At 36.1% G+C, this 26,004-nt stretch overlaps 1 protein-coding gene and 1 long non-coding RNA gene across 2 annotated transcripts; one reads left to right on the plus strand and one right to left on the minus strand.

Annotated features, from left to right (window-relative positions):
- Positions 1-1,395: 1,395 nt before the first annotated feature.
- Positions 1,396-4,447, plus strand: rasl11b (RAS-like, family 11, member B). Its single transcript, XM_065257144.1, has 4 exons — positions 1,396-1,695; positions 1,826-1,882; positions 1,998-2,074; positions 3,157-4,447. The coding sequence occupies exons 1-4, from the start codon at positions 1,584-1,586 to the stop codon at positions 3,664-3,666; spliced, it is 756 nt and encodes a 251-aa protein (XP_065113216.1). The 5' UTR covers positions 1,396-1,583; the 3' UTR covers positions 3,667-4,447.
- A 104-nt stretch (positions 4,448-4,551) lies between these two features.
- Positions 4,552-19,963, minus strand: LOC135738942 (uncharacterized). Its single transcript, XR_010528805.2, has 3 exons — positions 19,720-19,963; positions 8,661-8,795; positions 4,552-6,038 (listed from the first exon to the last, which is right to left on the minus strand). It is a non-coding gene; the product is annotated as an uncharacterized lncRNA (long non-coding RNA).
- Positions 19,964-26,004: the final 6,041 nt, after the last annotated feature.

Below are 26,004 nucleotides of genomic sequence, written 5' to 3' on the forward strand. Positions count from 1 at the left end.
AATTGACATTTTAGAAAGGTTCTTCACTTTAATGTTTACCATAAATTTAACACACTGGTAAGTGCACTACATTAAGACTAATACAGTATGTGATGGATGAGCTTTTATTGTTTGGCTCTTGATGCCCAGGATGAAGACAAAGAGCACTGTTTTAGACAAAAGCAAGAATAAATCATTTGGCTGCACACCGTGTCCTACAAATGTGGTTCATATAAACACTGGAAGTCAAACAGTTCCACACAGACATTTATATATGTGACCATGGACCACAACACCAGTCACAAGTAGCACATATTTGTAGCAGTAACCGATACATTGTATGGGTCAAAACTATATATAAATATATATATTTTTTGTAATGCCAAATAATTATTAGGATGATAATCACAAAGATTGCAAAAAATATTGTGTAAATTTCTTACCATGAATGTATCAAAAATGTATGTTTAATTAATAAAGTAATAATCTTTCAAGGCAATTTTTTAAATATTTGTTTTTTTGCACCTTCGAATGTCACATTTTTTTATATATTTCTATCTTGGCCAATATATTTTTAAATATTGTCTTATCCTAACAAACCATACACCAATTAAAAGCTTTTATATATATATATATATATATATATATATATATATATATATATATATATATATATATATATATATATATATATATATATATATATAGATAGATATATATATATATATATTTATAGATAGTATCTGATATGTACATCTGACATCTGTTAAAAGCTACGTTTTTATGTTTGTACCCACCAAAAATTAAAAATCTAAAGTGTAATTCCTTCTTTACACTTTTTTTTTTCAATTGTATGGCTATGCAAGTCTTGCTTTGGATATACATTGTCAAAGATGTGGAAGGGAGGGTGGAGGGAGAGAATTTAGTTTATTTATTTACAAGTCCTGAGGGGTACACTGATCAATAGCTCGTTCTCATCGGGTAAAGAAGAAAAAAACTTTACAAGTGACACATTAAGAGCTTTGAGATCTTTAAGTGAAGATAACATTCACATAACAAGCGTTTGAAGTCACTCATTTACACCTGCTTTATAATCTCTATATCAGAGCAATCACAGCGTTATTCTCAAAAGCCCCAGTTCATCATGAGTTACTTCATGTTTCATTCCTCCCGTTACTTCTGTTAAATAACATCTCTTTGAGGCAGCATTTGCAGAAGAAAGGATGTTTTGACACTTAACACGGGTGAACCCACCTGTCTTTTTTGCTCGGTCTCTGCTGTCTCTCTCTTTATTCGCAAGAACTGCTTGCAGGTCCACGTGAGCAATAGGCGGAGTCAGTGAACGTTCCCGTTGTCTCCAGCAGCCAATCAGAGTCGAGCGACCCAGTGGTTGTATAAATAAACCCAGATTCTCGTTTCGGCTCAGTAAACCAACTGAACATCCAGGAGTTGTTAAAAGGAGAAGAGCTTCGGATTGTTTACCTACTTTATCCGTGAAAGATTTTCTTGTATGCTGTTGGTTGACTTCGACATTACGTCTGCGGCATCTTTGGATATTTCGTTATAGTTTCCATTCGTAAACTTTGGATATTAGTGTAACCAAAATGCGCCTGATCCAGAACATGTCTACCATTGCGGAGTACCCGAGTGCTGAATGCCCGTCCAGCCGGGTCATTAAGATCGCAGTTATCGGAGGCAGTGGGGTTGGAAAAACCGGTATGTTTGTGGACCTGTTTTTCTGAAACCTCTGTAGCATTAACATGGATTTTAATCTAAACAGTTATATTTGTAGCGAAGTGGTTGTCTTCTGGTCATGTATATTAATGTATTTTTTATCTCTGTGCAGCACTGGTGGTTCGTTTCCTTACCAAGCGATTTATCGGTGACTACGAGAGAAACGTCGGTAAGTTTTTAATCTTTCTAAGATTAGCTAGAAACATACATTCATAATAACATCGAATAAAGTCAAACTAATGTAAGGTTTACAAAATATTAAAGTTTTCCTCGCTTTATTACAGGAAACCTGTACTCCAGAGAGGTGCAGATCGACGGAGATAAAGTAGCCATTCAAGTTCAAGACACACCGGGAGTTCAAGTAAGTTTGCTCGACAAACCGTTTTCTTCAAGATATTTTACGTCACATTTGTTGGACCGTTATGTGAGTTTTAGTGCATTCCCACGCTGTTCCTTCACGGGTGACATTTGTAGAAAGATCGCACACCTTCGGCTTTTGTCTTAGCTTTTCTTTTGTGCTTCTCGGCGTTTTGTGTTTAACACACGGGGTTAATTGGCCAGCGGGATGCCCGCTGTTACACTATAGAAAGTGCGCGTCCACGTACCGCAGCGTTGCTTGAAGGAAGCGCGTTCACGCACCGCAGCTGCCTGCCTGAGGGAAGCGCTTATTTGAAGCAGTGGTTTAGGATGTTTTGCTGTTTCAGCAGCACCCAGCGAGTTCAAGGACATGAATAAGCGCTTGAGAACAGTTACAGTAGCCCAGCCCTGTTAAATTACCCCTCGGCTTTCAAAATTGGAGAATGGTTTTAATTCAATTACAGGCGACTCCTCTCAAGAAGGCTTTAGTCAGAGATTTCAGTGCCAAGTTTGGCAGGCGAGCCCGGTTCATTTTCTAAAGCAGGCAGTCGTCCAAAACCGCAGAATGGCTTATTTTCGGACCGGGGTGAAAGATTGTAAGTCTAGCCGGGGATTTTTCCCAGTTTGGTGTAACTGCTATTGAAGCCAAAAGCAAATGCTCTTTCCCATCGCTTTAAAGGCGGAGTCCACGATGTTTGAAAAACGCGTTGGAAAAGGAGACGGGCCGACTACCAAAACACACTTATAGCCAATCAAATCAAATCAAATGCCGGGTTGCGTATGTGTGGGGCGGGTCTATCAACAGAAGGTCCAGATTCTATTGGGGTAGGGGCGTGTTTGTTTGGGTGATTTCAAATATCAACATTGGCTTTCAAACATCGTGGACTCCGCCTTTAAGGAAACATTATAGCCTACAGAGCTCACACCTCATTAGTCTGTAAGCATAGAGACTAACCCAAAGCATTGCATAACTGAAGAAACATGTGATGAAAATCTATAAGGACCATATTAAGTTCATAAATTTGAAAGAGAAATGTATTTGAAAGCTTGACAAATTTCTAACTTCAATGTCTTTGTGTTTTCCAGGTGAATGCCAATGGATTGAGCTGCACCGATCATGTTGCCCGCTCCATTCAGTGGGCAGACGCTGTAGTTATGGTCTATTCTGTGACAGACTGTCGAAGCTTTGACCTCATTGGACAGCTCCATCAGCTCGTTAGCCGCACTCATATGGACCGGTCCGGCACCTTTCCCATCATCCTGGTTGCCAATAAAGCCGACCTTCTCCACGTGAGGCGGGTGGATGCTCAAGAAGGTCCGCTGTTGGCCTCGGTGTTAGGCTGCTCCTTCTATGAAGTGTCTGCTAGTGAGGACTACAGCCAAGTCCAAGGTGCCTTCCACCGATTGTGCATGGATTTGGCCAAGCAGCAGCCTCCGCTCGTGCAGTCTCAGATGGCAATCAATGCATCTTCTTGTGGGACAGAAAAGAAAAGATCCCCTCTCATCCCACGACCCAAATCCCCCAACATGCAGGACTTGAAAAGGCGCTTCAAACAGGTGCTGTCTGCCAAGGTCCGTACCGTCACATCCGTGTGAAGGTTTGAGGAAGGAATGTTCCTGAAAAAAAGCCAAAGTGCGGGATTGAGAGAGGAGGCTCTAAAGAGAAGGGATCTTGAGAGCAACAATGCTGAATGTATAGGTCTCGCTCCTTTGAAGTCCCCAGGTCCTGTTGTTGATCGCAGACCAGCTACAAACAGAGGCCTTTGAACCTTGACCTCTGATTGTGCCACGGTTGCCGAAAACCTTAGCCTGGTTAACACTCGACAATCTCAGTGGTACTTGTTGCTGTCGCGTATAGCTATGTGGACACAGCTGAATTCTGGGAGATGTTTTGGCGCCTTAAGAGGGACAATGATGGACATGAACTGAATGAAACACATACACTATTAAAATACACTTTGATGCCTTACCTGTGAATTTTTAGATGCGTTCTCATGGCAACAGAGACCGAAGGCCACATGACTATTTTAAGAATTGCATTTCTGAAAGGCAAGAGAGTTTTTATGTGGTCAAGGCTCTCACCTCTTCCTGCAGAGGCGGTCTGAATGCAGGCATTGTTAAAGGATAAGGCACTCAAACTAGGCAAACAAAAGTGTGTGTGTTTATCTCTTGCTCCGTCTACAGTCCAATTCATGTGTACGAGGTCAGAATTTTTTTTCTGGTTTTGTGTAAAACTGTACTTTGTGCCACTTTTCTATGGTGGAGTAGAAGACTTGTTTTGTAAATGCACTTTAAAAAAAAGCCAAGGGGCTAGAGCTCAGAGTTATTTATTTATTTGATCATTTTGTCATTGAAAAATAAAGATTTTTAAGTAACACTTTATTTGTTCTGACTTTTTTATTCGTTTGTTATTAGTTTATCCAGAACATTCACATATACACATATTACATAATTTATCCTTTATAAACTTACTCACAATTAGACATCGTCTGTGTGTGAATTAACATTTAATAAAAAATTTTTTTCAAACTTCCTTTAAAGGCTTTACATTATCATCATGTATGATACTACGGTAATTTATAATGTTTATAGCCACAGTGTACACTAAACCGGCATTCCCGGCCTATGCTATACATTTAAAATATTGACCTTTTCCCATGACACAGTGTATGCACTACCAAGACCCCAAATTTACTTTTATCAAAACCAAATGGTCTAACTGTCTATTAAAAGCATTAGACATGTAAACATTAAAGTAGGATACAATAGGGCGGTTTTCCGGACAGGGCAGTCCCAGACAAAAATGCATGTTTGAGCTGCCTTAATTTAAAAACATCTTGCCCTGACCTATATTTACATATATCAATGCCATTGTTTTATCTCACTATTTTTTTAAGGTATGTTTTTAAAAACTACTTTAATGTCCAAATATAACTAAGGCAGAGTCCTGGATTAGTCTAAACCCTGTCCGGGAAACTGCTCCTATGTAATTTAAAAGACAACCAAATTTAGCCCTTTTGTTATACCCTGCTGGTATAATTGTGAAACACAAACTCAAAACTATTAAATGTAAAATAAATACTATGTGAGCATGTGTGCACGCCAAATGGTGCAAATGGCGTTTTCGAAGGGCACTTTCAAATAGTTGTAACTTTGTTTCCAACCAAATTTCCCACAAAACTACATTAAAAAGTGTTGTCCGAATGACCATTATATTTCAGACCTACACTCCTACACCCACTGAATCGCTGACTGTGGTGGTAAAAGCCTTAGGGAATAGGGATGATCGTGTATGAATGGAAACTACCCAAAGTGAGAGAAGAAAAGAGATATTTGCTCTAAAAGATCTCCCCTCCTTTTTTGACCTTTGCCCTCTTTCCATCTGTCACTACCTGTCACCAACATGCTCCACAACACTGCTGAATTGGGTGAAAGATGAGGGGAAAATGTACTGAGCATCAAAGTGCAGAATCTGTTCAATCTGTTGCCAACACTGTGTGTGCATGTTCTTTTCATCACATATGCGAGAGAGTAAAATGTGCAAGATTTGTGCTGACTGTGTGATTTCCATTCAGCCTATCCATGTTTACACACACTAACGTTACAAACTGGAGTAGGGACAAGCATAAACACTTAATAAATAACATGCATGATTTTCCAAAAGTATAAGACAATATTTTAGGTCACTAGTCGCATGCAACAACATGTAAAAGTTTTGGAATGGGAAGTTTTACAAAAACAAGAACTTGTTGTATACTGTATGTCTTTCACTTAAATATCCCAAAACTATTCAGATCAGATAGCTCAGTAACCCAGACACACTAGCTGGGTAAAGATCTTGGGTTGGACTCAGTGTATTCAACAGTGTGAGTGTATGCGATCAGTGCCTTACTCCGATGTCAGTCTGTGTTGAAAAGTAAGTAAGGAACATCTGAAGGTCTCAGCAATCTAGTGGACATTACTAGTACCTGAGAAAAGACAAAAGAAACAGATTAGACAGTCCACACACACGCACACACATACAAATATACACACTACAATCTAATCATCAGACTCAAATGGTCTAGTGATTGAGTCCCCTAGTATTTTTTTGAAAACAACATAGAAATCAATGAAATAGAGGAACAGCTGCAAAACTAATGGAAGGACATTGTGGGTTGAAACTATTGAAGTAGGAATGAATCTCCTTTTAGGGCAACTGATATGAATGCAACATTGAGTACTTCTAAGGAAGGACAAATCACTTAGATGTGTCAAAGTTTGTGAGGTTTGTGCGATCAAATCTTTAAAAGATATTTTGCCTGAGGCACTTCAGGCAGTTCCAAGTAGAAATGGACAATCAGAGTTCTTCAAAGCTTTGATAGTTGGAAAGGTTTTGTAATAAACATGTTTTTATTCTTCAAAGCGAGCAATTTTCTGCTAATGTCTATTTATTTTATTACTACAAGCGTCTTTAGTCTTCGGGTCTCTGCAGTCTACACCAATTTTCTATTCATTTCTGTAGTGTTGTGCTGCGATGAATGAGCTGTCACTTTACTGCACACTGGTCTATTATTGTGGGGTTGAGTAGATAATTTTACCCCTGGACTGTATGTACTGTAATAATAAAAACAACTGTGATTGGACCCTTAACATGTCAATCAGCTGCTCTCTTCCTGTCTAAATGGGAAGTTATTGGCTATAATAAGTTGCAAAGTATGTTCAAAAGCTTGGCTATGCTTAAATACTGTTTTGCATATTATGAGCCATATAGGTTTTATAAATGAATAATACTGCATATGACTAGCTGTTGGTGCATTTAATGAGGTAAGTGCGTGCTTTATATTGTGGCGGAAAGATGAAGATTATGTGGAAATTGATTAAAAAAACACTTCAGAAGAGCTTTACAGAGTGATTAGTTCATGTCGCTCATGTGATGTCTAAATAGTACGGCTTATTGGTCAAGTGTGGCTGCCCTATATTCCCAATGTATTTCTATCTCTCACACATGCACACACCTATGCACACACACTCCAAGAGTCTACTCTCTGCTTTCATTATTTTTGATTATTCATTACATGAATAATAACTATGACACACACAAACCTCATAACACCCACGGCACCTGGGCAGGCTTTCTTATGCGAGCACGCTCTCGCACACATGTGGATGATCTGTTTGAGTGAATTCATGCAGGCACATGCAGTGCCACTGTGTGTGACTGGGGGTCAGACAAAACGTTTCCCTGTGATTCGTTGAATGAATGAGTGAGACTGAATAATAACCAGGCAATTAGTGAGAGACATCCAGGTAGGCGGATCTCAAAGAACGGCTGTCCTGCCACGTGCCATTCTGGACCCTATGGCATGGAGAAACATTTGGAACAGACAGAGAAAGGGAGGGGGTGAATAAATAAAAGTGTGTTGGTGAATAAGTGCTTCTGGAAAACAAAATTAATGTTTTTTGGCGTACAGAAAGACGACTAGTGGATGTAAAAACTAATTATAAATGTGTACACATACTCACACACCCACAAAACATTTAAAAAAGAACAGAGGAAACAAAATGTTTTATGACAACTCTCACTTAAAGGTGCTCTTAGCAAATTCACGCATTTTAGGCCATAAAACATTTTTTGTTTCATACAGTAAACATCTCCTCACTATCTGCTAGCTGCCTGTCCTCTGAACACACTGTAAAAAACGCGGTCTCAGACAGCCCAGGCTCCACAAACTGCAACAAAAACAAAGTGGTCAAACCTACCACCACCAAACATAACAAACGTGTTCCAGCCAATAAACGACAAGAAGGATTTGGGAGTGGGGGTTGGGCGCGTTCATGGCCCTTTCAGAAAGCACGGAAGGAGTTAGCTATGCTCTGTTTTGTTTGACAACACTTCGAACGTCAACAAGAAGTGACTTCACACAGATTCGCTTAGAGTGCCTATAAGCCAACAGAACAGTGTCACCTTACCGCCTGGTCTCACTGTTAATACGTAGTATAATACGTAACTTTCAAAAACTTATTTTTTGTATAGCATTATAACTTTTATACAGCTACAATACGTAAAACATTTACACATCTTTCATATCATAAATATTGCTGTATAATTTCCCTTTAACAATTTTATCGATAATGTTACCACCCTGACTCTACACCAAACCATAATAATTATGAATAGGAATACGTACAAATCTGTAAAGCTGTTAATACGTAAATAATTAACATATTAGCCCTGTCCTGTCAACACATCAATATTATAAGTTTCAGTGTGTATGAAAACTTAAGTAAATGTACAACCACACTTTACACAAAACACCCTTTTATTCTAATGAGATCACATATATCTTAAAACAAATCATCCTTTAGCACACGCACACAAACATACACACGCACGCACGCACACACACATGCACACACACTTTATCCAGAATATTTGTTAGTCTACTTTGAAGATAATATAACACAGCTGTAATCACAGCAACTGTTCTAAACCGTAGATATGAGATGATGAACAAAGAATGTTGCTACATTATATATCGATTGTGTTTGTTTTGGTATTGGTATCTGCACAACTGCTTGTTAGGAGGTGTGTGGTTAAACATGTGTACCTTCATGAACATGCTGAAGCCAGTCTTGAGAAGGTCAGTGAGTCCTCCAGACATGTGCTCTACATCAGGACATTCACGCCTGTCTGGGTGGAAGATCTCCTCTAGCACCTGCCTAAGGAACGGCCGGTAGGTAGCCTACAGTATATGAAACGGAGGTACAATCATGGCTTAATGCATGTGCTGGATGAATTCCTGGATAAATTCAGAGATTTTTAGAATTACGCATATAAATACAAGGAAAAACCCTTTATTCACCCACTCAAACACAAACACTCCACAGGTGCCCTACAGCGTATGTTTATTTCAATAGATCTATTAGCATGCAAACAGGCATCTTTCTGTTTCAGAGAAAAATCTGTATTCAAGAAAAGTCCAATATGTACATGAATACAAAAAAATGCATGAATGTTTGTCAATCATTATTACGTATTTTGGTCTTTATTGACCCAGTATGAGTTGAATAAAACTGTCCTAATACATCATTAAAGGTGTAGTGGAGGATTTTCACGAATTTTAGAAAAGAACCGCCTTCTCCACTTTTTAAAAAAATGCAATTGTGCAACACTCCTGACTGACAACTAGGAGGACCAATAGTCTTGATGATCCACCCGGAAAAAGAAAATCCTCCGCAATACCTTTAACAAATACAAAATTATAAATTAAAGCACATACTGATATATTTGGACATTTTATTTAACAAATTCCAAAAAATATGCAATGTTAAAATTATGCACAAATCTGACATTCCGGGTCTTTAAAGACACAAGATATGCAGTTAGAGGTTAATCTGCTAAAACCATAAATTCTCTTCACAGAACAATCAGGACATGACCTAGTAGTACTGATCCAAAACACAAACAAAAAACTATGTTCACAGTTTACTTCACTACTTGGACAGATGGCTGACAACTCTCAAGTCTTCAATTGTTTATAAATATACATTGCAACCACCATCAGCTTTGTTGTTTCGACAAAGTTTTTTTGATCATCCATGGATCATTCCTCCTAATCTGTGCCATTTCTGTCCCCAGGTCATTATATGTATAAAAAAGCAAGAAAACTACTCTAAAATTCATTTTGTTATTAAGCAAAGTGTCCTGCATGTTAATCTAACACCAAATTTAAACTAAATATTTTAAAACATTATGAAAAACTACACAGAACACTGAAAAATACAATTTTTTTATTTTTTTGTAATTTAGATTTAGGAATATCCCGCAAGTCACATTTTCAAGAGGAAGTGGCATCTTCTGAAGGTCATGTGAAGATCAAAAGTCACTTTTTACATTTTCTTTTCTGTATATTTTATGATATTGATGCTATGATTGTAAATCTCAATCTTAATGTTCAGTCATGGTACCTATATTATTTCTTTGATGTAATCGGATTATTTTAAAATAAAACATTCGGATTATTTTAAAATAAATCGCTAGAATTTGCTAAGTGTCTTTAAGCAATTAGCACATATTTATTGCAACTATATTTCATGTATTTGCTAAATCTATCCTAAAAACTACTTTCAGATCTGTTATCAAAATGCCACCATCCTCCGTTTAAGAACCATGTTAAAAATAGTTACCTGAGATTGAGTAATACTCATTTTGAAAAGTAAAAACGTGTGTTATTAGATTTAGTGTTAAAAAAAGAAAAATATCAACATCAATTTTGAGTTACAATGCAAATGACCCCCATATTTATTTTCACATTACATCTCACAATTTACAGAACAAAATAGTTTCTTCTGGGTAAAGGTAGTATTTATTGTGACCTCCTTTGGCACTAAGCACATCTTGAACTCTTTTGAGGAGACGTAAAGTCATTCGATTTGAAAGATTTTGATTTCATTTTATTTAGGTTAAAGAGAGCCTGCTGTTGTTCTAATGGGAGGTCACACGTTCACTTATAATCATTGTCTTATTTATTAATACTACATACAAATTTCTTCTTCTATTGTCTGGTTGTATTGTAAAAAAAGACAGAAATAATTACATACATTGTGGTCACTAGACCATTGCAAAAACAACAAATATGGTGGCATGGTGGCCAAAGACTTGCACATACTGTTTGTGCTGCTTAATATATTAATATTCATTAATCGGGCAAAACTCAAAAGAATCCATGAAGACGACCATATTGAGATTGCCAGAAAACGAAAACTATGTTAAAAATTAAATTTTTTCTTGTTATGGTGGTCCAGCAATGTTTTGTTTGTTATGCATTGAGTGAATGTGGGAGCAGATAAAAGCAGGTTTAAAACTGAAGAGGTGGTTAAAGTAGTTATTATCTGCGGCAGATACAGCAACAGCGGGGGCCTGTGAAACTGAAGACCCGATAATGTGATGATTCACGATTTCCATGAATGTGAATGTAATGCGGTGTCACCTTAATCGGCCCCTACCGTTTAACTTCACAGTTACGGCACCAAAATAGTGCTATTGTTGATCTTAACAGATCCAGGACTAAAAGCATAAGCTATTTACTCTGCCTGGGTGTATTGTTTGTTTGTTTGTGTGCGCTACAAAAATGGAGTAGCCTAGATAAATGTTAAGTATTTTTGTATGGTTGTGTTTGAGTGTTTGTGGGTGTGTGAGTGTGTCTGAAAGTGTGAAAGTGTGTCTGAAAAACAGCAATTTATGGCCCTAATAGAATTTGTTTTTACACCAAGTTGTCAGCAATGGAGGGTTTATGAATGCAATGAAATGCTTTTGCAGGACCTGACCTGTCCAACCTTACACACCCAGACATTCAGATTTCCAGTAATCGCAGATACACACCTGTCAAAGTTGTGTTTGTTACATGAATCTTCCTCTTTTCCCTGAAATCATTACCTGGGGCTAAACACTTCATAGCTGGCCATGATGGCTCGTGCCACATGTGCCAAAGACACACCCCTGTTCATTTAATGTGCCTTAAAAAATCAACTGGGGCGTCTTGTATCTCCCTTGCAGGTGTGAATCAGGTATTGAATCAGATTTTGACCTACCCAAATTACACAAGTTCAGAAATCACAGCCTGGCATCTCTACAAAAAATTTTTGACAATGTCCGTAATAATTCTCTGGTACCAAGCTCCTCCCACTCTACGCACGACCATATAAGGGCAGATACAAAGGAAAGCACTTTGTTTATAACAGAAGCATCTAAATGATTCATCAAATAACATTTGGCCTTTAAACCGCTCATCGGTGAGCAAAAACAACTTAAAATCAACACATTATTCAGAACTTTTCAACAACATATGCTTACTGAATCACAGTCTGAATGGAAAAGACCCACATTAATCTAAATGAGTCATTTGAGATCTCACCACCGCCAACGTTGGATACTCAAATTGATTAATTGTGTTTATACCAAAAACAAAATAATTATTCGCTTTCCCAGGTCAGGGTGACACGCTTGTCAACACGTTCGGTTTATAAGGGACAGATGATGTATACAGAGTCAGGCACTAATAAACAAACTCAAAGTACGCCAACTATAAACATACAAAGGATTTTTTTAAGCATATGTGTAATATCAGGTAGTATTTATACATTTTCAAAAATTGTGTTAACTTAAATGATGATAAATACCAAACTGGCCTACTTGTTTTATTTACAAGACGAGTATTTGTTATACAAAAGTCAACATAAAGCGATATAAAAAATGCGTTCTGAGTTTGTCACACCAGAGAATGATAAAAAGAGCCAAGTAAATAAAATAAGTTATCAAAATTGTTATCAAATACTGCTACAACATGAATGGATGCTCGTGATTGTGTTAAGAGGCGGGGCCATGCTAGGTGGCTCCAGTGTGTCATCAAGTCTTAATTTTAGCCCCGCCCAAATAATCCCGAACTCAGAAATGGAGAAAAAACTTTTAAGGGTTTAACACCATAATTCAGTACTACATACGTAGTTCCCAGTCTTTGAAATGTGTTTCAGCAATACAACTCACTGTAAATAAGACTGTAAATAAGCCTCTTTTATTGGTGACACAATCTCAAAAATTAGCAACAAAACTGCTTTAAACAAAGAAAAATTTCTTGCTACCAAAAATCATACCGTGAGAGATGTAAAACTGATTCACCGAATCCTTACTACAACAAGAAAACAATGCATAAAAACAGCACAAAATCTGTCAAGATGTTTCATTCACAAATCTGTTATAAAAGGTTGCTTTAGCAAGACTTTAAAAATAGCATGCATAAATATAGCCTATTGATGATGCACAGCCAGTTTTAGATCAGATCTCTTAAAATGTTATATGACAGATTATTCAAACCAGTAGGTTGAAAACAAGCACACTGAGAAAGCTTGCTATTCTCAAATGACTCATTACATTTTCTGGAGTGCACCAGTGTCAAAGAAATGGATTGTGGGTAACAAAGAGATAATGAAGCGCAGCTATTGCACTGCTCGAACACACAATTCTGAACGAGTCCTCATTAGTTTAGTCATATCGACTTCAAAAAGAAAACAAATCTGAAACACCTGTAAATATTGTTTGCTCTCTAAAATCTTGTAAAAATAGCATGTAGTATGCAATGTAATACGAATGGATTATGTAATAAAGCAAGTATGTAATACAGCATGCATTAGGAAAAAATACTTAGCTTAGACATGCTACATTGTCATCATGTGACCACATCATTTACATTTAGGCATTTAGCAAATGCTTTTATTCAAAACGACTTACAAAGATTAGGAAACAATAAAGCAATTTGTCATAGGGAGGCAATAATACAAGAAGTGCTTATAAGTTCACTACACATCATGTTGTATGTGCATTCACATTATGTTCAATAAAGTCTTAACCTTAGCCAGCCCAAAATAAAATGCTCAAAAAGTCAGTGCATACTACTACATAACCTAGAAATGGTATGAGAAACATGACAGTATGCTATGTGTTCTCTGTATACCTTGCTTTCACTGTTGGTTCACATTCTACCTATTTCTGTAGTTCAATTGAATAAGGATTGAACTGGCAACACAAAGGTCATGGGTTTAAACACATACAGTACTAATAAAAAGTAAAGTAAATGTGTAATTAAATGTACTGTAAGCGATTTTGGATTAAAGGCTGATAAATGCATACATGTTAATAACAACTACATAACAAGGTAATGTTTTCCCTCTGCCTGTGTGTTTAGATTGAAACCATAAACAGGTTTATGAAAATAAAAACCTCAAACACACACAAAAGTGATATGCGTAAGTAAGCTGACAGAATACATTAGCAAGGAACATTCTTGAACTGTTTGTCTCGCCAAAGTCACGCAATGTACCAAACTTCTGACCAAACTCATCTGTTTAGCATCCAACACGTCAGACACAGAAGGGGGTACGTGTGTGTATTTGTGTAAATACTCACATTTAGATGCCTGGGCTTTAGTGTTGACGTGTGGGCTTTCGTGTATGAAGCGTTAAAGCTGCCAAGTGTGTGTCTCTGTGCATGTGTAAACTGAGCTCGTAATAGCTGATGTGTGTCAAAAACACAATGACCACCAATGAAGAGACACAGCAAGGAACCTGATTTAATGCAGTCTTTGCAAACCCTAATGCTTAAAAAAATCTTTAAATGTTTCAGACTTTTAATGAAACTAATTTTTGACTTCAACTAATAAAATAAAATTGATGTATTGGCTAAATTCTGTTCCACCTTTAATGTAATGAAATTTAAAAGATACAAACAACTATCTACTGTGTGTCTTAAAGAGAGTAAGGTGGGAGATTTCATTATCATGGGTGAGATTTTTCAGTTTTTTCTTTTACTTTGCTGCCAAATTATAGTCTACCAGTCAAGTGAGAACTTAGAAAGGAGAAATAAAATTGGCAGTGCATGAGGAAACACCAGAGATGCCAAACTCAAATGTATTCCCATGACAACATTATTAATAAGTTTTCATTCCATGGATACATTTTAAGACCAGCAGCCCAGTCAAAACCAGTTAAGACTTCAACTGAAGTTTGACCTTTTGCTAATCATAGCTAACAGAAGAACATTACAACACAAAGTTATGTCACTGAGGGAAAGGGGACAAATAAACACAAAAAGATTTGTAGGGTGACCAAAAGTTTTGACATTAGTCTGCCAGCACTGCCAACATTTTGGCTGTGTCCCATTCATTAAACGTTTTTCCAATGTCAACAAAGCATTTTCCACTGTCAGTTTAACATTTTTATCACTCAGTGCGGTTCAAAGCCTTTAAAGGGTCAAATATCTAAGAAGTAATCAGATTTCTAGAGCAGCCAGACAGTTTCACTTCCCAACAGTGTTTCTCCAGAGACTTCATTCAAGCACAGCAGATGAAAACTTTGTTGATGAAAACTACGATAAAAAGTTCTGCCAACTTTTCTCCATGCAACAAACATAAAACTCATTATTGATGGCAAAACATTTTAACAAAATGTTCTTACAATTTCAAAAACAGATAAAAAAATTATATACCTATATATACCTTAAGGACCTATTGTGTACCTTTTAAGGACCAATTTTGTACAAAAAAAATGTTAGTGGTACAAAACATTTAACTGTACCTTTAAAGGTACAAAATAGGCCCTTAAGGTATAATATTGTACCCCAAAAGGTACAACATTTCAATGTGTTGTATAGCCATAAAAGGTACAAAACTGAACCTTTGAGGGTACCACCCCAGTGACAGAAAAGGTACAATTTTAAACCTTTTTTTCTGACAGTGTATACATATATATATATTTTTTTTATTTATTTTTTATTAGGTGTACTGTGTACAGTAGCTATTTTCTATTAGTTAAACACACTGTACATATACAGAAGTCTTCACCATGTTTCTACAGCCCTAAACAGACAAACTGTTTAACAGAGCATGTTTTATCCCAACCCAATATTACGGAAATTTGTGTTTAGTCACAAAATATTTGATTAATGTATTCCTGTTATTGAAATGATTTTCCACTGTTTTTTGTGCCACTGGAGCACGAAAGTCTTTTTCACACAAATTTCTATAAATAGTTTTTTAGTATGTAGTTTACTACATACATGTTGTGACGAACTTTGTATCGAGCACCCTCGAAAAAAGTCACTGGCCGCCACTGATCACTTTCTGCGACACCTAACCCAAACCCCAACTCAAAGCGAGTTTAACAAAGTTTTAAAAACGGAAGAAAAATATGTATAAACCAATGCATAAAATTACATCCTAACGCAAACACTGAATCTTACCCTAACCCCCCATACGGAAATGTAATATATGACATATATATCCCTATATCAAAACCGATCTTGGCATATATGTTACATATATATGCAATATATTAATATCACATATATAGATCCTCTGGATATATGAATATATAGGTTTAAAACATATATGAAATACTCATATTAAAATGTATATAAATACATATATTAATATCACATATATAGATACTCTTGATATATGAAGATATATGTTTTAAACCTATATGAAATACTCATATTAAAATGTATATAAATACATATATGAATATCACATATATAAATAATCTTGATATATGAGATATATTTTTTAAACCTATATGAAATACTCATATTAAAATGTATATAAATACATATATTAATATCACATATATAGATACTCTTGATATATGAAGATATATGTTTTAAACCTATATGAAATACTCATATTAAAATGTATATAAATACATATATTAATATCACATATATAGATACTCTTGATATATGAAGATATATGTTTTAAACCTATATGGAATACTCATATTAAAATGTATTTAAATACATATATTTAAAATATGTATATGTATGAATTCTTATATGGGTTTGTATTTTACAACCATATAAAATTGATTTTTACATGATACTGTATGCTCCAACCATATGATATCAATATGTTTTATGTCTAGATTTCTAAAACAACATAGCCTATATAGGTCTGTAAATATATTGTTTAAAAATTATTAGGGTCATAACATTATAACCCTGCCTAGTTTCAAACTGCATGCATTTGGCACAATACTATACTTTTATTATGGAGTTATACTCCATGGGGGCGGTTTCCCGGACAGATAGACTAGTCCTAGACTAAAACATTTTTAAGAGCTGTCCAAACTGAAAACAACTTGCACTGACATATCTTAAAATACATCAGTGCCCTTTGTTCTGCCTCAAAATGCATACAGGTAATGTTTTTAGTAAGGCATGTTTGTTAAAACTAGTTATATTTCCTAATTAAACTAAGGCCTAGTCCTGGATTAAGATAATCCCTGTCCGGGAAACCGCCCCCATATTACTCAATGTAATATAAGCTCTGCACAGCACAGGTCTACTAAAGGGTTAATGGTGCCACATGGTGATCAACAGTAAAAATTACAAATTTGACCTCTTTGCAAAAGGAAAAACCACCAACATTCAAAAATGCATGATAACAAGGTGTCATTGCTCTGCAATCAAAAAATGTGGTTATAATGGAAGTCAATGGGGCAAAAACAGCCACTAACAATAAATGAGGAAGAAAACAATAATCAAAAGCCAATGTTTTTACTTTATATTTGACATGCCCAGGACTGCGAAAAAGGTTAAAAAAATCCAGTCTACAATCACTTTTTGTATTGAAAATTTGTCATTTAGATTTTCCCCAAATCCACTTATGAACTTGGCAATTAAAGAGTTAAAATCATGGAATTTTTGTAAAAATTTGGTAGTTTTGATCAGAACTGACTAACAAATTTATGCAAAAAAAGTGAAAAAAGAATCTGATACATTTTTACAGATGTTTAATTTAGTGGATGTATTAAATTTGAACAATGCACAAGGGTTAAATTTGCACTGTGTACCCCTGCATAAAATAAAAACAGGAGGAATAATAAAACGAACACTGTAAAATACAAGCTAAACAGCGCCTACTTCAGTAACACACAAATAGCTTAAGTTGTTAGCCCCTCCCATCCAACTGCTGGGTGGATCAGTGGATAGCGCGGACGACTTTCAACGTGAGGACCCTGGTTCGAGGCCCGACTGGACTCATCAGGTACATTACAAATAATAAATTGTGTTTGTGTGTTAAGTTGTGTGAATGGGTTGTACGTCCTACCTGTGGTCTGAAACATAGATAAAAACCACAGTTCAAATTTAATTATTTTATGATATATGATAAGTATATGTATGCAACATATATTAGACATATATGTGAAGTCATGTATGTCACATATATAAATAATTATATAGATGACATATATGTCTATGTATGTTTTTTGCACACATAGACATATATTTGTATGGGATAGACATATATGTCAATATATGAAATTGTTCCATTTTCGAATAGGTGTCATATATGGTTGTACATATATGTACATATATGTTTCTACTTTATATTACCATATATTTCATATAGGGATATTTCATATATTCACATATATTACATTTCCGTATGGGCCCATGTGACAATGATTTAAAAATGAGAAAAACAAATTATAAAATGACACGATAAAGAAAGTCGTGCCACAGACATGAAAAACTATTTATAGAAATTAGTGCTAAGTGACACGAAAAAGACATTTGTGCTTCAGTGAATTGGAAAATCATGTCATTAACACAAATAAATTAATTAAATATTTTGTGACTATAACACGACTTGCCATGAGATTGGGTAGTTCATTCCTATGTTGTTTCAGACAACAACATGTTTGTCATGTGGCAGCTACCGTAGCAGCTCTTTGCGTTACAAAATTGAGGTTGGTTGCAATTTGCAATCTCACTGCTAGATGCCCCTAAAAACACATTGCACATTAAGTATCATGTTAAGATCAATTTAACACTATTATACCATGTTTCAATCTACATGCAAAATCACAAATTTCACAAGCAAGTCTGCAGATTTGTGACCCTGCCTCTGAAATAAAGGATAATGTTTCATAAATGATGAGATAAGGAGCATCAAAGTTTCATTTCAACCATTGACTTCACTTACACTATAAAAAATGGCTGGGTTATTTTTGACCAATAATGGGTAAATATTGGACAGGACACATGCTGGGTTAAAAATGATCCAATTTTGGGTTGTTGTTATGCAACTATGGGGTCAATTTTAACCCAGCTGTGTGTTCTGTCCAATATTTATGGGTCAAAAATAACCCAGCTGTTTTTAGAGTGTAAAAACTTACTCAGTCAAGATATCTACAGTAGGTTAGATTTTAACAAAATGTCCTTCACATTATGCAGGCTAAATTTATGTAGGAAAATCTCATATTTTACTCCATAAGTGCAAAAACAACCGTAACGACAGTCAACTGACCGAACTGATTAAAGCACATGTTGGTCTGAAAATGACCAACATACTCTCTAAGGAAAATTACAAGGAAAGGGATTATGCAATCTCTTTTTCTACCCTCAGTCTGCGCACTAAACTCTCTCAGAGATACAAAAGAGATTTAGCTCTGTCACCCAAAATGTAGTTAAAAGGCTGTGACGCACTAAAGCTTACAGTAGTCAAAGACAGTCACAGACAGTCTGTCACTGTGTTGCAATAATGCGGGGAGCTAAAAGCATGACAGGATGGACATTTATCATATTATGAATCACAGATACATTCACAGAACGAGAACGTTTCCCAGCCATGCTCATTTTTTGTGTATGAGAGAAAAACAACAGGCCATTGTGTTACTCCCAACATCATACAGTATATGACATGTCTCAATCTCTCAGACAAACTGTACTTGCCACTAATAAAAGTACACATTGTGATTTTTCATGCTCATGTTTTTGTTGAACTGGCTTAATGTGCTAAATATTCCAAAAATGTTTTGTCACATGGAGAACAGGGAACAAAACACTTTCCCGGCATCCTAGTGTGTACATTTTTCCACTGAGGTAAAAGTTGCTTGCAGACATGCGAGCCGCAACAGATGTTTTTTGTAGTAGACGGTGAATCATATGAATCATATTTCTACTTTTATTTACATTTCGTGCTTGACCCTTGATTGAAACACAGAGAATATATTTATAAATAGATTTTTTCACTTCTGCTTGTATCTTCCAGGCAGGTCAGATGTTAATGAAACGTAAATTACACGTTATATAAATGTCAGTAAAGGGTCACTGACCTGATGTGCTCCATCACTGGGGTTGTACACAGAGCTGAACTGCTTCAGGTGGTGTCTGGCGTAACCGATTCCCGTCAGTGTCTTGAACACTTTCTCCAGGGTTGTCAATTCCTCGGGGCTGGAGACTCCTATGTACACAAAGAAGGGGGAAAGTTTCTAAAATGTCTGCACAACGTGAAATATTAGTAAATGTTATGGATAAAACTAAATTTAACCTGTATTAAATTATGCATTGTCTAATGATTTGAAAAAAGTTCACATTTATGTTTGGTTTGTATCTGTTTTCTACATCTAATTGCCAAGAAAGGCTTTAAGTAGCCTAATGCAAATACAGGCATACACAATAAGACATTTAGTTTTTCTCACATGCACAGAAACAGAAGCAGTCTATGTTGTATGTAGGTGTTGTTAGGATGTAGTGAACACTGCACATTAGATTGAATTGTGTTGGTGAGGGAGAGTCCGAGGACAAAAGCTCTTTCATGAGAGAGGAACAAATCCTGAACTAAACTTTAATGTGCACTCTCCAAACTCAGGTTGAAGAACGTTTTACGAAACAACTGTAAAACTGTTTTCAATGAACTGCTTCTTTTGTGGGGTTCAAGCGTTAACTGGGGGTGGGTGTCAGACCCCAAACGCCCCCACAATTTTATAACCTGGTTGAAGAAAGAGACCAATGCAATGGAAACATGTGCAGAAGAGACAGAAAACTCAAAAGTGCAAAAGTGTTTTACTAAACAAACTTTGTTGTCATTCCAATAGCAGTGGATGATGTTGAAAGCAAAGAAAGATGGATGTAATGGCCTTTAGCGACATGGCTGGGTGAGGCTGGCACATAATCCTGTGTCTGCTGTGGAATGTAAGCATTGTGTAATAAGAGAGAAATGCCCATCCTTCAACCCGATCTAAACAAACTCGCACCTGAAGAATCAGACATTCAGCTCTGCCAGTCAAACCTCTTGCCAAACCCGCAGTCCTGACCACAGACCAGCTGGAGTGGTAAACTTAGGAAAGACTCTATGACTGATCCATTAGCACAGAGGATTAGCAATGCTAGACAGAGCAAGTATGTACCAGTACTATTGGCTAATGTTTCCAATGCCACAGCTGAGATGTAATATATGGACTAGATTCATTTAAATGATTCAAATGGCTTTTTGGTGTTATGATTTAACAGGTTAAGTATTAGTCATAACAGTGTAGTAATGGGAAATAAAGAACATAATGTGCTTAAGGACAAGCCCAAAATGACTATACAGCCAATAATAACCAACATGAGACTGACAAATAACAGAGAAGAAGAAAGTATGTGACAATCAATGCTCAAGTGTTGATACAGGCTGCAAAGCTGGAAGAACAGCTTCATTCAGGATCCATCTAGGCTGTACTTGGCTCTAAATTTTTAAGTCATGCCGTTTTTGAAAAAATAAAAATGTAAAAATGTTGCACAATTCAGCTTCAAACATATAATCAAACAACAAATCAAGGCTTGTATTCGCTGTTTTATTCGAGGACAATGAGTCATCTGGAGTCGGATTATAAAAATTCCGGGTTCAATACAACCCGTGTGACGGCTTTATGTGAGGAACGAAATGAAATATTTGTTGTTATTCGTCAAACCTTAAAGTATGGTTTGTGCTGTACAATACCTTTGTGTTTCCACACAAATTAACATTTTTAGCGTGCCGAATTCTCCAGATCCCAGTCCTCTGGAACAAACAGATATGAACAAGACAAAACATCCCACTACAAAACAAGGAAAAGGTACATTTTTATATAGATTATAGTTGCAATTTGTAACTTTTGCTTCTCTATCTCACTGTTTGAAACACAAAATTGCAGGTCAGGTTATACGTATTTATCTTTACATTTGACCACCTAACATTTCCTGTGAAATCCGACCTGACAGCTCAACATAATAATAATAATTATTATAAGCTTACCGTTGTGAATCATGGCATAGCCAAGACAGTGATTATTGATGTAATTGCCCAGTAACTAAGTTTATTTTTAACTAAAAAAGTTATGTAGTAGCCATTTATTTAAAGCTTTTGAATTTTTTTGTGTAGCTTTAAGAATCTCAGAGCCCTTTTGAAATTCAGCCTGAAATAACAGTGACTTGAACTCCGCATAGCCCTGTACCCCATCATTAACCTCCTTACCCTTTTCATTAATGTATATATACACAGCGGTTATGCAACCCTTCCAGTGTGATGCTAGAACTACACTAACTATTCATTTAGGCTTCTGAAGACTTCATGACCAGATTACTACGTACAATAATATTTACTGTAAATATGTAACCTGTGTTCAGTATAGCAGGACATATACATGCAAAACGTATGCACAGGGGCATTGCACAAGATCTCGGGCCCTATGCAGGCAGTCCTGATGGGCCCCCATGCCCCACCCCCATAATATTTTTCAGACTTTTCAAGGGCCCTCTCTTCCTTTGGGGCCCTGGTACTGGTTTTACCCCCAGTCCGACGCCCCTGCGTATGCAGTCTTTGAATAGGTGTGTGGATATACTTAGTAAAGAGCCAGAAAAAATACTGTTCTCTTGTGTTTGTATGTCATTTTGCAGTTATATAACCCCACTTCACACATAAAAAACCCGAACACAAACAGGCCGTTTGTGTGTGTGTGTGTTTTAAACAGGTACTATTAATGATGGTACATATAGGTCCTGAAAGAAAATAAAAAGCCTTTTTTTTAAGAAGAGAAGGTACTGTATGACTAAGCCTCTTCTCTTTTTCAGGTATTATCTATGTGTTATGACCATACTTGCGATCAGTCCAAATATAACTGGTTTCATATTTAGCCTGCTGGATGTTTGTTTTGTTTTGCTTGCTTTCTTTTACGTATGCTGTATTATTTGGGCTCTTTTCTTATGCTCTGTTGCTCCTGACAGCTCACTGGGAGATAAGGATGGAGGGATGCAGGCATATTCGGATGTGTGTGTTTGTTTTTCCGGGAAGATGGAAAGGCTTGGTAAATATAACATGCCTGAGGGCAATCTAGGCATCTTGGAGAGACAAACAACTAGTTGCCACTATATGTGTGTTTTGGGGAGAGTGAACTTAATTGTGCATCTATAAACCATTTAAGTAGTTCAAATGCAAAACCCTCTAACATATCTGACATGTTTTTTCGTGTTCACTTTGAAGCCAATGAAAAGGTTTTTAGTCACTGAAATGCCTTATTTTCACAAATGTCACTTTAGTCTTTTCAATGGTATTTAACAAATCTGACTGCACTGTAAAAAATAGCTAAAAATGTAAGGAAGCAAATACATGTTTTCAGTGTCTTTTGCTGCCAAACCCTCTAAGTGCATGCAAGCTTTTGTTGCAAAAACCTCCACTTCTAAAATAATCCCTTTTTTTTGGACAAGGCAAACAGTATGGATGCACAATCATTAAAGATGCAACTAGAAACATTGCAAATGATGAAAGTCAGAATGTAAAAATTAAGATACTGAACCACACGATAAGGTGCGTTCTGTGATTTATGTTCGCTCATCCGCACATTTGGTAATATCATAATTTAATTTTTGATGGAGGTGCCGTTTAGCAGCTTTTTTATCTGAGCTACTCATTTAATAAAAAAATGTATTTTATTCTTTTCTTAATGTTTGTTAAAGCGCCAAAACTAACTTGCTTACTTAATTTCCATGACTATCTTTTTTCTTTACTTGAAAAGTTAACGGTAAATTGGATTTTGCATGCACTCCCTGTGTTGTCAAACAATAAAATATACAAGTTATATAATTCTTCTGATATTTCTGTTATTATGTTTTAAAAAACACAAACCAGTAATATCTGAAATTTAAATACTTGTTTGCAACTGGTTGTTTTCAATAATTCACCTAAATCAATTCCAAAAGCATTCAAATCGCCTGACTTTAACAGAAAACTTTATCTGTACTGTAATGTAATTACAATATCAATCTAGGCTTTCTGCCAACTCATTGGATTAAACCATCTGCATAAACCTATTTGCTAAAATGAAAACAAAATAGGAAAAACTTCAGCTGACAAAACATAGCATACTGCAAGGGAAAAAATCTATATATATCCCCACACAATTCCTATCTACAGTCTTCCCAAGTAGGAAAAAAGTATGAGCTCTGCAGCAGACGGGTATGCGTGCGTATGTTTATATGTAGCCAGACGGTCGTTTGAGCATGTGCCAAGAGAAATAGCACGCCGTGCTAGTGAGTGTTAGATGTTAGCTGTGGTTTAGATGGTAATGGTGATCACAACACCAAATACTGAGACACAGCCAGGTGCTGGTGTGAGAACAGACGAGGAACGCATACACGTGTGCATATCTCCCACATTCTCCTCTCACGCAAACCCTTTCCTTTGAAATTAAAACACATGAAGTGCATGAGTATGTATGTCATTGTTTGTTTAAATTTTGATCTAGTAGGAGAACAGATGCTTAGCTTTATAAACACTGAATGAAACACCCAATTCTTTTGGACAAGGTTGCCAAAGAGACACATGTTCGTTCACACCTGGTGTTTTAATCCATCTCTTTTGTCCAATTTCACCACTTCTTTCCTGGTTACTTTGAGGGGTATATATGTGCAAAAGTCTTAGGCCACCACCATCACCAGCTTTGTTGTTTTAGCAAGGTTTCAATGTCCATCCATATTTATTTTTCACTCTTTTTGAATATAAAAACAGAAAATACAGGAAAAAAATGTCAGGACTAAATGTCTTCCTCAGGCATCAGTCAGTATTTAGTTTGACCTCTCTTGACACGCAAACACATCTTGAGTTTTTTGAGGAGACAGAAGTTTTGAAGTCATTGGATTAGAATCAGAAATTAGGATTTAATTTCATTTAGGTTTAAGAGATCCTGCAGCTGCCTGCTATTGCTCAAGTGTAAAGGGGAGTTTACCCTAAATACTTAAAACTTCAGCTTATAATTTATACTATTTTTAATTTCCTGTATTGTATAAAAAACACATTTCCTGTATTTTCTGTTTGTAACCTAATAAAGAAACCAAAAAATAATTATATATGATCACTATACAATTGCAAAAACAACAAATCTAATGGTAGCAAAGACTTTTGTACAGTACTGTTTTTGTGTACCAATAGAGTCAACTATAAATCGAATGATAAAAGTCATCTTTCAAGCAACCCTTCCAAAAATGCTTCTGAATTTCCGGATAGGTGGAATGTAAACCCAAAAACCTCTTCCTTTCTTTCTCTATCTCTCCCACCTCAGAGGCACACAAGTCTCCAAGACTTAAAAGAAGTGTGTTACTATTAATAGCATTGCTTTATTCAGTAATAAAATATATTAGTGCAAGAAGGAGCAGGACCTACAGTACAGTATGTCTGTGTTTGAGCGTTCATGTCATGTATAAGTCAAAATGAAAGTGTTATCTACTTGACATCAGTATAAAAAAAGAACATTCCAGTATAGTGTTATTCAACTTTGGAATTCTGGCTCAGAACTGGGAATGCTGCTACACGTGGGATAAAACAAGAATTTGAGCATACACAGAAACTGATCTTACATCACTCTACTAAAGTGCCAACTAATCCCATGTCTCCCCATACTATACTTCTGAATGATTACAATTTTCATGTACCATGATATTCACTTATGCTGAAAAGTACTTAAAAGAACACCATGGTATTACCATATCTTCTACCATCACAGTCTACAAGTACACACTACTTATAGGAATTTATTAACGCTATGTTTGCTAATCATATATATATATTCTCAAGATCCAACGGAAAACACACGACTAATCTAAGCCTGGCTCAAGCAATTATTTAAGTGACAAAAAATGCCACATATTTCCATTTAGATGCTAATGCTGACTCTTACTTGCACTCTCTCAGCATTTCTAATCTTTAATAGATAATTATTTTACTCTGTAATACCATTCAGATACAAACACATGGTCCATGGAGAAAAATGTGTTTATGAAAAAGAAATGTCAGGTGTGTAAGAGAGATAAAAGAATCTAAAAGTATCGTATTAAGAGCCATCCAGCCAATGAAAGAAAGTGACTCTAAGCTTTAGAAAACTGCACCACCAAACTAATCACAGAGTGACTGCCATTTATCTTTTAACCAATCAGAGCTCTTACCTCCTGTACACTCAGAAAATACTTATAAAATCATCAGATGGTACAGTACAGTTATTCGAGAGATGCTCAGAATAATGCCATCTACATTCCTTAAAGCTGGCAAGAACCTTACATTATTTAACTACATCTGTCAGCAGCTTTTGGAGTCTTCAACACCTCCAAAT

This window comes from Paramisgurnus dabryanus, chromosome 12, assembly GCF_030506205.2.
Source record: "Paramisgurnus dabryanus chromosome 12, PD_genome_1.1, whole genome shotgun sequence".
In the NCBI taxonomy this organism is placed as follows: Eukaryota; Metazoa; Chordata; class Actinopteri; order Cypriniformes; family Cobitidae; genus Paramisgurnus; species Paramisgurnus dabryanus.